This window comes from Poeciliopsis prolifica, unplaced genomic scaffold (genome assembly GCF_027474105.1).
Source record: "Poeciliopsis prolifica strain line A6 unplaced genomic scaffold, Auburn_PproV2 SCAFFOLD043, whole genome shotgun sequence".
In the NCBI taxonomy this organism is placed as follows: domain Eukaryota; kingdom Metazoa; phylum Chordata; class Actinopteri; order Cyprinodontiformes; family Poeciliidae; genus Poeciliopsis; species Poeciliopsis prolifica.
Genome location: NW_026562418.1, coordinates 1,892,825 through 1,904,509, shown reverse-complemented (window position 1 = coordinate 1,904,509; position 11,685 = coordinate 1,892,825). Strand labels below are relative to the sequence as shown.

General features: G+C 38.9%; 2 protein-coding genes across 3 annotated transcripts; both read left to right on the top strand.

Moving 5' to 3' along the window:
* The first annotated feature begins 3 nt into the window (after positions 1-3).
* Positions 4-3,146, top strand: srfbp1 (serum response factor binding protein 1). Its single transcript, XM_055055904.1, has 3 exons — positions 4-123; positions 1,173-1,574; positions 1,867-3,146. Exons 2-3 carry the CDS (start codon positions 1,173-1,175, stop codon positions 3,100-3,102), a joined length of 1,638 nt encoding a protein of 545 aa, XP_054911879.1. The 5' UTR covers positions 4-123; the 3' UTR covers positions 3,103-3,146.
* A 2,024-nt stretch (positions 3,147-5,170) lies between these two features.
* On the top strand, positions 5,171-10,333 carry e2f3 (E2F transcription factor 3). 2 transcript variants are annotated; one of them, XM_055055906.1, is made up of 7 exons: positions 5,171-5,344; positions 5,586-5,716; positions 6,225-6,446; positions 7,780-7,911; positions 7,996-8,110; positions 8,191-8,380; positions 9,589-10,333. In XM_055055906.1, the coding sequence occupies exons 1-7, from the start codon at positions 5,297-5,299 to the stop codon at positions 9,810-9,812; spliced, it is 1,062 nt and encodes a 353-aa protein (XP_054911881.1). In that variant the 5' UTR covers positions 5,171-5,296; the 3' UTR covers positions 9,813-10,333. The 2 variants fall into 2 exon arrangements, with proteins under 2 accessions (XP_054911881.1, XP_054911882.1); XM_055055907.1 differs by lacking the exons at positions 5,171-5,344; positions 5,586-5,716 and adding an exon at positions 5,861-5,988 and having other exon boundaries at positions 6,227-6,446.
* The last annotated feature ends 1,352 nt before the right edge of the window (positions 10,334-11,685 follow it).

Sequence of the window (11,685 nt, the reverse complement as noted above, 5' to 3'; positions counted from 1 at the left end):
TGACGTGTCGCGGCGGCGACGTCGAAGACGTAGGAAACATGGCTGCTCCCTGCTAGTCGAAGCGTTTCCCTGAATGTTTTTTGTTTTTTGTACCTACTTGTGCAAAACATTCATTTCCGAACGGTAAGTCTCATGAGATTGTACGTTCGTTTCAGTTTGGGTTTGGTTTATTCGCCGTAGAGACGCTTAGAAAAAGTCAAAGTAGGCGCCAATGTGCGCAGTATTTCTCACGTTTTCTTAACCACGTTTGTTTGGGTTTTTTTATGTATAGCTTAGCCCCTTTTTCCTCCAAGCCGCAACGTTTCCTGTTTCAGAAATGTTATATCACTTTAGCTTAACAAGAGGAGCCGTCGGTGTAAGCGAACTCAAGAACATTTGTGGATTTTTTTCAACTTTTCAGTTTTCGGGTGATTGAAACTGCAGTGAAGCTCACTGTGTCAAATATGGCAGCCAGATGAAGCTTTTCATTAAAGCTGTAAAGTTTTTACCCAGTTGGGAAAAAAAAAGCATTTGAAAACTCAGCAGTGCCACCTGCAGATCTGAAAACGAAGATCAAGAAATTATGCAATATGCGTAATATTTTATTTAGATACTTATTTGGAATACAAAATTTGACTGTACCTCTTATTTTACTAAATTTTACTTTTAAAATGTAAGCTACTTGCTTGTGCAGCTGGGCAATAGGTGTGCTGTTGAAATTAATGTTAAAAGCGCCATTTAAAAACAAACTATTTAAATTAACAGGCCATAAAAAACTGGAAGAATCAAATGGTATCAAGGCTGTGTATGTCAGCTTGAAATGAAAATAGTTTCAAAGATTTTTAAAGCTGAGGTTTTTGGAGAGATGCTTCACTACTCGACCTAAAATATATAACAAACATGTAGTTAAACATCCCAAAAACTGGCTCAAATTTTTAGAAATTATAAAGCTTTAGTAAGCACATGTTACTGGTGAATGATCTACCTTTTTCAGTGTTTACAATAAATGGCAGGTAATTTACCTGCAATTGTCTGTCATCCATCATAAAAATGTTTCCTGCTGTAAGATTTTGTACAATTTTGCCTTTTACACATTTATCCAAATGTTAAAGGGATTCCCATGCTAAAATGTGTTTTTCTTTAATTGTTTGTTTTTAAGCTGTTACATAGCAATAAGCTCTGTGTTTTGACAGATGATTAAGACAGAGAAAACGTTCCCATCTGTTGAAGAGCAAGAACAGGACGAGAAAGAGGAAGATGAGGAGGACGACGAAGAGAAAGGAACCACAAGTTCAGATAATAATAATGACGATGAGGAGAAGGGTGAAGCGGAAGCAGGAGGTGGAAAGGAAGCAGAAGTGTCGTCTACTGCGGAAGGAAAGAAGCCCTCCGATGTCCTGAATCTAAACAACGAGGTGGTGAAGATGAGGAAGGAGGTGAAGAGGGTGAAGGCTCTGATCATCAGGAAGCTCACTCGTCAGATTGTCGCCTTGAAGAAGAAGAAGGGAAAGGAGGCAGAAATGGAGAGGAATCAGAGGAGAGCAGCGAGGCTGCTGGAGGAGGTCCACAGCATGAAGAAGCTCCCTCCAGACAGGGTACGGCCGTCCCGCAATTTCTCTGAAACCTGAAATGTTCTGTGTTTGCTTGATTCCACAGTCAGGGGTTAGCATTTAGCCTCATTGTTAGTCCTTTGCTGTTTCCAGCTTTCTTCCCTCATGTTAATCCCCTCTAACTAGAGCAACTGTTACACCTGTCCTAGTAAAATCCAAGCAAAATGTATTTCTATAGCAAAACAAACAATGAGGTGTCAATACTTTGCTCAGCAAATCATTAATTTTGCAGCTCTAACCTGATGCGTTTCAATTTTTTATTTGCCGACAACTACAGGTGACCAAAACGGCCTTGCAAAAGAACCTCAACTTTGAGCACGTTTGCAAAAACCCCAAGTCAACCATGTTAGACAGAGCCGTAGCACGCATCGCCAGCCACCCTCAGTTCAGGAAGAAGATCGAGAGCATCAGAGCCGCCGTCAAAGACTTCAGAGAGGAGCGCAACAAGCCCAGAAAACTGGGGGAGCACCCGAAAGGTCAGAGAGCACCAGAAAAAGCCACCCAGCTTTCACCAGACTCAAGACAGGACAGAAAAAATGAGGATGAAGACAAAGACAATTCTTTGAACCAACAAGTGGAAGACATTAAGGAAGGAACAGATGTCCTTAAAAGTGCTGAGAAATCAGTTGTACGATCACCTGCTCCCTCTGATACCTCAGACCTTCACAAGCAAGAGAAGCCAGAGTCTACTAGTGCTAAAGCTACTGTAGTTAAAAGCAGCATGAAGCCTAAGCCTCAAGGTAAACACAAAGAGAAGAATTCCTGTCTTCAGTCTGTTCCTGAATCAGCTCTCGAAAGCGTAGATGAAGAAGAGAGCGACGTAGAGTCATTGGACGACGAAGAGAAAGAGTACTTTGACGACAGCACGGAGGAGCGTTTCCACAAGCAGTCGTCGGCGTCAGAGGAGAGCGATGAAGACGACTTCTTCATAGGGAAAGTTAGCAAATTCAAGAAGAAGAAGAAAAAAGAGACGAGCGGCGAAGTGGAGGTAGATAAAGAACAGCAAGGGAAAAAAGATCCGGGTGACGCGAAAAGCGACAAACTCCAGAGTGAACTGGACGAGCTGGAGTCCAGGTTGAAGTCCAAACCCTTGACAGTTCAGTCTGTGTTCTGCTCGTCGCTGGCCGGAGGTAAGGGCGGACGGGGTGGCCACATAGGGAAAGGGACGGTTAAATCTGGAGCTCCGGGGAACTCCAAAACCGGCGGAGGTTTAAATGATGGAGGCTCTGGCAAATTACAGTTCACAAAGCAGGAGGACAGAACTTCAGATTCTGAGGCCAAGTTCGGCAAACGCCCCGAGTCGGACAGAAAAGAATCTAGGTCTGCCGGGAGAGAAAGAGGCAAAGATGTCCGAAAGCAGAAGGACAACAGGGGGGGAGGCTTCCACTCCCATCAGCCGCCACAGCCGGCGCTCCACCCATCATGGGAGGCCAGCAAGAAGAGGAAAGAGCAGCAGGGACAAATCCTGGCATTCCAAGGGAAGAAGATTAAATTTGATGATGATGATGACTGAAGGAATTATTTTAGAACTGAATAAATTTAGCCTTCAGGAATGTATTTTGGTTGTGCTCATCTTCTGTCCCTCCTAGATTTAAAGTCTATTGCTTAGACACTTGTCATTTGTTCAAGAATAGATGCAAGACGGTGTGTTGAGGCCATTGTGAACTTCTTTGTCTTTAGTGATAAAACTTAAGTCTTAAGATGTTTTCAGCATCAGGATATGACGGTTTAGTACTTTTTTTTTAATTAAACTACTGTGCTTTTCAAGGAAAATTTCTATTAAACTTGGATTTTTATGAGTATGGACATGGAGATGTCACCTATTTCCCTGTTTACATTTTCTTAAAACTGTCAAAGTGTGACGTGTTTACTTACACTGCGGAAAATCTTTCACTCAACTAACCATTTCTCGTTTATGCTAGCCCCTGTTATTAGGTAAGTTTAAATCAATGACCAATTTTGGAGGTTATTTTACCCTTGTGGCTCCATGTTTCTTCAAATATTCTAAGCGGTGTCTTTGAACTTATTGAAAATAACTGAATAAAATATTCGATCATGTGAATCTTTATCTTCTCATCATGAGCCACAAGGTTGTTGAGACAATCGCAGAAATGTCTATCTTTTTTTTTTCACTCTTATTCAGATGCGCCACCTGATGGCAGAAGTAATCTGAACCATTAAACGTTCAGATTGCGTGACTCTAAAAAATTTAAATTATTATTTTGAATATGAAACTAAATATATATCGTTTAAAAAGATAGTCTGAAGAAAACATGGCTTACGGATAACCGTGATATTTAAAGATTTATTGCAACGTTTATCTATGTAAGTATATGTTACTCATGAAGAGAGCAAAACATTTTTCTGATTAAAATTTTAAATTTTTCCCCCATTTTGAAGAACCCGTTTTTGTGTCCCACCACAATTCATGGATTACTAATTGTAGATACTGACTGACTAAATCACTCCATACTCTGGACAAAGGTAAATGTGTTATTGACAGGAGCCTTAGAAGCGTATTTCAAATACTAACTGTGACAATCGAGTTTTATCATTACTTTGAAGGATCTGTGAACAAACCTGAGTTGTGTCAAACCCCAAGAACTTGTGATCGACTTGAATTACTCGATTGTTTTGAAGTCAAAGTTCTACAATTCAGCATATACGATTTAATCTCCATCAAAAACGACAAGTAGGAAAATAGAAAGGAAACTCCGAAGACTGTAGTTTGTAGCACAGTCTCTTTGTTGCTGGCCTTAGTGGTGTGGTGTTAGTTTTGGTAATTTAAACACCAGTTATTTACGACCTCAAAGGAATTTGGATCTTGGAATGACATCAAAACCATTTTAGTTGTTCAAGCTCCAAAAGAAGGCATTAATAGCATCAACATGCACAGTGACCCGTACTAGTATTTCCTAATAGTAATTAGCCTTAACAACAATGTGCTTTTCTTAGCACAACTTTCAAAATTTGTACCACCATTTTCAGTGAAAGAGGACTGTGTATGAGATGTTTAATGAGATATAGGCGAGAGTGATGTAAGGCAGCCATTTGGATTTCAATGCTGTTGGGGGTCATTAAGAAAATTCTGACATTTCTACCAACTATAAACCGGAGCATTTCGACAGTTTTGTCAATCATTGGATATGAACATTTACATGTCGGCCCCCTATCACCAGTCTGAAAAAGTTTGTCTTCCACGTTAAAATGGCCGCGCTTGGAAAACTTGGTACTGAGTTTGGTTTTGTGGTTCTTGCTCTTAAAAACTCTTGGGATAATTGGTGCCTGAATACGGTCAACGTTATTAAGCCGAACTTTGCTTAATGACGCCTTACGACGACTTTAGTAATGCTTACTTTACCCGAATTGATGCAAACATATGGCTTTGTGACGTTAGGACATATGAAGTTTGTTGTTTCTCGTAGGATTTAGTTGGACGAAATATTTGCCTAAATTTAGTCAAATTCTCAAACGAAATAATGCTATTATAATAATAAAAATAATAAATAAATAAATAAATATTTCGGATACTTTTATTTTGAAGGCCACCTCTGACGTTTGTGTATATCCGGAGGCTGCACAGGCGTGCTTATCCTCCGCTGAGGCGATTTGGCGCGTAATACTTTTGTATATTTCTGATTTCGGTCGGCGCATAGCCTAAAGCAGGACCCGAGTGATGCTAAAGTAACTTTTAAGACGTGTGCGAAATGTTGTCAACACCAATAGAGGAAAGAAAGTACTTTTGCAGCCCAGAGGTAAGCTTGGGAAGGGGGGAGGGACTGTTGTTTCAACAAGCTAAGCAAACTTTTAAGTTAGCCTTTGCCAACGTTACGCTGCAGACTCGTGCGTCAGGTGATACACGGAGTCGACTTGAAGCGTCAATTGTTTGTCGCGTGTGTAACAAGGAGCTGAGAAGTGAATATTGAATCAACGTCGCCCCTTAAACAGACGTGGCAAACTTGATGAACGTGTTTATTTGCTAAAATTTTCTGCCAGGCGAATAGCAGACTGGAACTGCAGCGCCGTGTACCGCGCGAGCCTCAGGACGAAGGTGGGACCATGGAGTCTGTCGCTGGGGGCAACCAAACCAACATGGGCATAGCCTGTCAGACCCATAATATAAAAAAGGTCAGGCTTTGCAATCCTGCTTTCTTTCTTTCTTTCTTTCTTTCTTTCTTTTCAAAACTTTCGTTACACATTTTGTCACATTAAAGCCACGAATATTTAGTGTGTCTTTAATAGGTGAAAGTACAACAATAAAGTTATTTAAAAACTAATTAACTGACACATGATGTTGCAATGAAAATATAATGTGCAACCCCAGCATAGACCTTAGTGTCTAGAGCTGCAAAGCTGGAAGAAAGATTCCTCAACAAAAATCTACTGATTGACTCAGGAGGTATGCATATTTTGGGACATTTAAAAAAAAAAAAATTATATCAGTCCTGGTAGAATTTATGAAAACTTTGTTGATATTTTGACAAAATGTAAAAAAATAAGATGCGATTACTTTAAATGCTAATAATCTCTATTTAAGTGTTAGTTTTGTTGTGCAATGACCTCAGTGTCCAATACTCATTCCAGTTTAGATATCAGAGTATGATTTTGGGTCATTTCTCCCCTCCCCCAACCCACAGAAGCCATGCTGCTGTTCCAGAAGACCCGTGCCGATAACTCTCTGGTTCTCCTGACGAGGAAGTTTGCTCAGAGACTAAATCGCTCTCTGAGTGGAGTGGTGGACCTCAACTTGGTCTCATCGGAGCTCAAAGTGTCCAAGAGGCGTCTGTACGACATCACCAACGTGTTGGAAGGGATCAATCTCATGAAGAAGACGCACAAAAACCACCATCAGTGGTTGTAAGTACAGTTAACTCTTATTATTCATGTATTGTCATAGGCAAAATAACTCTTACCTTAGCTGGTAGGCAGTGCATAGTACTGATTAAAGTCGCCTAACCAATTGAACATGAATAGAATGTGAAAAGATCTTAGAAAATTGCTTCAATTAATTATGAAATTGGGTTCAAATTGAAGGCAGCTCAGACAGAATGTCCAGTGGAAAGCTGCGTCAATCCAAAACTTAAATGTAGGAAATGGTTTCAAAACAATCAGCAACTTCCTCTATTGTTTTTAATTAATTGATTGATTGTATCTCTTAATCAAATATTTATTTTTGGAAGATTTTTTCCTGGGAAAATCTGGATATAAGATTTTATTATTATTATTTTTTTTTTACTAATGTGCTCACCCATGGCGGACATCTTGCTTGACAAGCGTTTTTCACAGCTTCCGTTTATTGGAGCTTTGAATTCAGGTGAGCTGTACGGTGGAATATTAGGACCAGACAAAGCTTTTATTTCTTAAATTACAAGAACAAAGTCTAATAACAATAGATTCTAAATAATACGAGAATAAGGTTGCAATACAATGAGAACTCCTTTTATCATATCAGTACATCTGCCACAATAATTTTTGCTGGACGATAAATTGTCTCAGACAATTTGAAAACTGTGCGTCAGGTGACGCACAGTTTATAATAATAATATTGTTGCTCTGAGATAACTTTCAGGTTAAATATTGATGAAGGCATAATAAAGCAACAACAAATTCTCAAAAATTAATAAACTTTCAGCTTTTTTGAGCATGTAACACTGCGGCTTAAAGACATTTTAAATTTCCAAAATAAATAAACAAAACAGAAACAACAAATAAAATGATTTATGAAGTCTTTGTAAACACAATTGTCCCTTAATCAAAGGAATAATTGAAACCAAATACCAGACTGAAAACCTTTATCATCCGGTTTGTGGTAGAAAGAGAGAGAAAAGAGAAAATCGATAAATAACCCAAATGTAAGCTATTGAGCTCGTTTCAGTTTATCATGTCATTAATTGATTTATTGTGACAGACTAACAGATCAAAGACTTATTTTCAGTAGCAGGACTTTGACATGATGGTGTTTTATTTTTAAGAAAGAACTACAAACCGAAATGTTTACGTCAAATTGTGAGAACTTTTGACGCTTTTTTATTTTAAAAGCCACTTTTTCAAAGTATTTTCTGTCATTTTGTAAATTTTTTTTTAGAAGAGAGCAAAAAACTTTTATTTTTTTTTTATCTTATTATTTTCAAAAAAAGAGAGAGATTTTATTTTGAAGTGGCATCACCCAGCTTTATTCTCCTGTGCCCAGGTGCGGCCCTGTGGAGAACAACCTCGCCAGAAGCCTGGAGGCTCTAATTGAGGAGGAGGAGAAACTGGACGAGCTCATCCAAATATGTGCCCAGCAGATCAGCAGGCTGTTCGAGGAGAACTTACACGACAGATATCCTTGGATATATTTGGACGTTTTTGTTTTGTATTTACCTCCAAATATACATCGGTTACTTTCCTGAACTCCACCGATCACGTACGCCTACCTGACTTACGAAGATATCAGGAGCATTCCGAGTTTTGAGCAGCAGACTGTGATTGTGATCAAAGCGCCGCCCGAGACTCGCCTTCAAGTGCCACATCCAGAAGAGGTACACATATTGGCACGATTTCAGATTCTTTTGAAAACTCACTCCATAATCACACCGTCCTCTTCTTCTCTGATGCTCAGAGCTTGCAGATTCACCTCAGAAGCGCCAACAGGCCCATCGACGTCTTCCTCTGCTCTGACACGCCGGTTGCCATGGAATCTATGGAGACGCCGGCTGTGGGCAGCGCCAGCGGTGAACAGGTCCAGCTACCCGCCTCTGTTAAATCCTCCTCTGGACCTCCTTCCTTTTCAATGCAGACGTCAGCCAAAGGTGAGCAAATCACTTTATGAAAGGAAAAGAAAAATCTATATGAACAAACCAGGCTGTGTGTGGAACAAGGTTATTATAGTTAACTTATAGTTAACTCAAACTGAAATTGAGAACTATATTGTGTGCTTTTAAAAATAACTAAAACATACTGAAATTATAGATATAATATCCTTTGTTTTTGTGTTTATGAATATATTTTTTAGCCTCTTGAACTGATGTGAAATGCATTTTTTCCCCCTCCACACAAGCAGTTTACGTCGGCTTTTGGCAAATTACTTAACTCTATACTGCTGGTGGCGCTTATGCTAGCCCACAAAATGATGACGGCAAAAGTTGGAATAAAATGCCAGTCAGTTTTTTCTTCAACAATAATTTAATCCATTTTCTGAAATGGTTTCTTCTGCGTTCTTCTGGTTTCTTCATTGTGTAAATCAATGTACACAATCGCCTTACGCTACTTTCAACTTTGAATTCTGTACCTAAGAAATAACCAACGTATAAAAAAAACTAAAACTACGCTATAAAAAAAACTAAAACTACCGCTATAATTAAAACTAAGCTAAAACTAGACAACATTTAACTATTAAAATAACAAACACACTGTCAAATCTAAAAGAATCTGAATTCGACAAGTCACAACAAATTCAAACTAAACTATAATGAAAAGCCCAAACCTATTATAATCCTAGTGTGGAAAAGTAATAATTTTCTAAACAACCTAAAGTAATCCTCAAAGTAAATATGAGTAATAAAAGACTAGAATACAAATGAACAGCATGCATAATGAAAAAAACAAAGACAAAACTTTGCATAATTTTCTCATTTTCCTTCATAATATTCAAGAAAATGAAGGCTGACCATATTTCATAAAAAATGACTCCATTTACACTAACAGTATGGATGAGTTGTTCCAGTACAATAGAAGATTTCATCTTCTATTGTACTGGAACACATCAATACCTCAGTTTTGTTTCTCTGAGCTAATCAGAGGCTGATTTGGACTTTGCAGTTAACTATTGTTAACAGCACACGTACAAACATGACCTGGTGGGCGGGGCTAACGGTCAACCCTCTCTCACAGCAGAGTATGATGTTTTGTAAAATGACAAAACCGGCACAAAAAAGTTCAAAGCTCAGTTTCTTTTTTTTTTGTAACTGATTCATTTTTCTTTCTCCATCTCTTCCCCCTATCCCAATTGTCTTTCCAGAGAATGCTAATGGTAGCTGTGAAACGAAAGGTTTCTCAAACCTAGAGTCTGAGGTGACACCACACTCGACACCGTTAAGTTTCATCCCTTTGACGAACTCGTGCAGTATCCCCCCGAAACTCGAACATAGCTACGCCATCCCGTCTCCGATCTCCTCCTTTGACAGGGATTGCCTCATCAGCTTGACCACAGATGAAGGCGTCACAAAGTTCTCCTCAGCCTGACATGGAGATGCTGCGTTGCTGAACAGACTCTGTTGGAATCGTCATTCAGGCTGAGGGGAAATAACAAAACAAAACAAAAAACACTACTCACTCAAATTGTTTTTGTTTTGGAACTTTTACTACCTCAGAGGAAACGTCACTCTGGACTTGCTCCGGAAATGCTAAAAAATTCAGGCTTATTGGGTGGAAGCTGTTGGGCTACAGTGTTCATCTATCAGAGATCACTAATCTGTTTAAGATTGAGTGAGAGAACATGGATAATTTTTTCTACTGGATGTGATGGCATAAATGGCGTCGTTATGGTTGGCGTGATGATGCCACCAGGAAGTTTCCACAGAATCTGCCAGTCATTCTGTCGTCCCATGATGTCTTGAAAAGACATCCATATTTTGTGCCCACTCACCAACATTTTATCTCATGACTCCAAACCTATTTCCACTTTTTGCCTGTAAGCAGTGCCAGTGTACTTTACAATTTTTTATTGTTTTGGTCTGCAGGTGGATATCAATTTTATTGATGAATAAAATAATTATAAAATGGAGAAATCTCATGTTTAATTAATACTGTAGTATTTTGTAAAAGACTATGTTAAATATTATTTCCATTGATTCCCCCATTGGATCTTGCATAAAATAGGACCCCCTGATCAAACTAAGACAAAGCTGAGCCACCTGCTGTCAGTAGAGATTATTTATTAGAGTTACATAAAAATGTTTACTTTCAATAGAGTAAGAGCCATTGGTTTTCAATACAGGTACAAAATCTTCCTGTGATGGGTCTTAATTAATAAGTGATGGGGAAAAAATGACCACCACTTGTCCATCTAATTAATTTGCACAGATTATAAAAACCTTAATGTTGTTTCCTAGGATTGCCCTGATATAAGTTAATACATTTATATGACTGAAAAGGCACAGACCGGTAGGAGATTCTGACTGTATTAAACCCTTTTAGTAAAATAAGTTTTAATTTTTGTAAGTTTTAAAAACACTATTTTTACATCTTTGTTAAAATTGTCATTCTGTCCTGACAATGTAATATAAAAATGGAGCTCCTCTGCCTTCTCTCTATGGTCCTACAGCCATCTGCAGAAATACAGTCAGAGCCAGGAGTAGAGTCTTAGCGCTGTCCATCAAGCTCATGTAGGTTCACACCCCTCCCACTGTTCTCTGCTGGGCTACAGCTAGTTCCCTACAGTGGAGGCTGTCTTGAATGCTAAGGTTCGTTAGCATAGCCACCGATGATGGCAGATAAAGTTTTTCTGTAATAAGTTGTTTTCAAGCCCACATTGAGCAGTGCATACACAAGCATGTTTGACAATACTAAGACCTTCCTGTTGGTTCTAATTGGCTGCATCCACCAATTGTAGTTTTAAAACTTAAATACCTTCATCTCCAAATTGTTAGTTTCTTTCCAAGCTGAAATATTTCCAGAGTCAAATTTGACTGGCAGTGCGCAGCAGCATGTTGGGGAGGGGTCACACTAGATTACTTTTGGCAGCGAAAAGATACTCCTCGTTAAAAGGTCTGTGAAGACTAGTTACTGTTGGACAATAGACTGCTTTTAGGCTTTGGTAATGGTAAACAGAATAAGGCTGTTCCTGACATCAGTATGGACAATTCAAGTTTAAAAGCCTCAACATCAAGTCTCAATCAGTCTCGAACCGGTACATTTTGTACGTAATATTTGTCTCATAAAACCCTTACATACTATAGGTCTTGACTTGACTATAGGTTTTGGATTGGTCCATTTCCCTCCACTGCAGTCTTATTAGAACTCCCTGCCAAGACTCTGTCTGAAACTCTCTTACTTTGTAATTTTCTCAGGTCTCTAGCTCCTACTTGCTCTTCAGCCTTCTGATCTGTAGACTTTT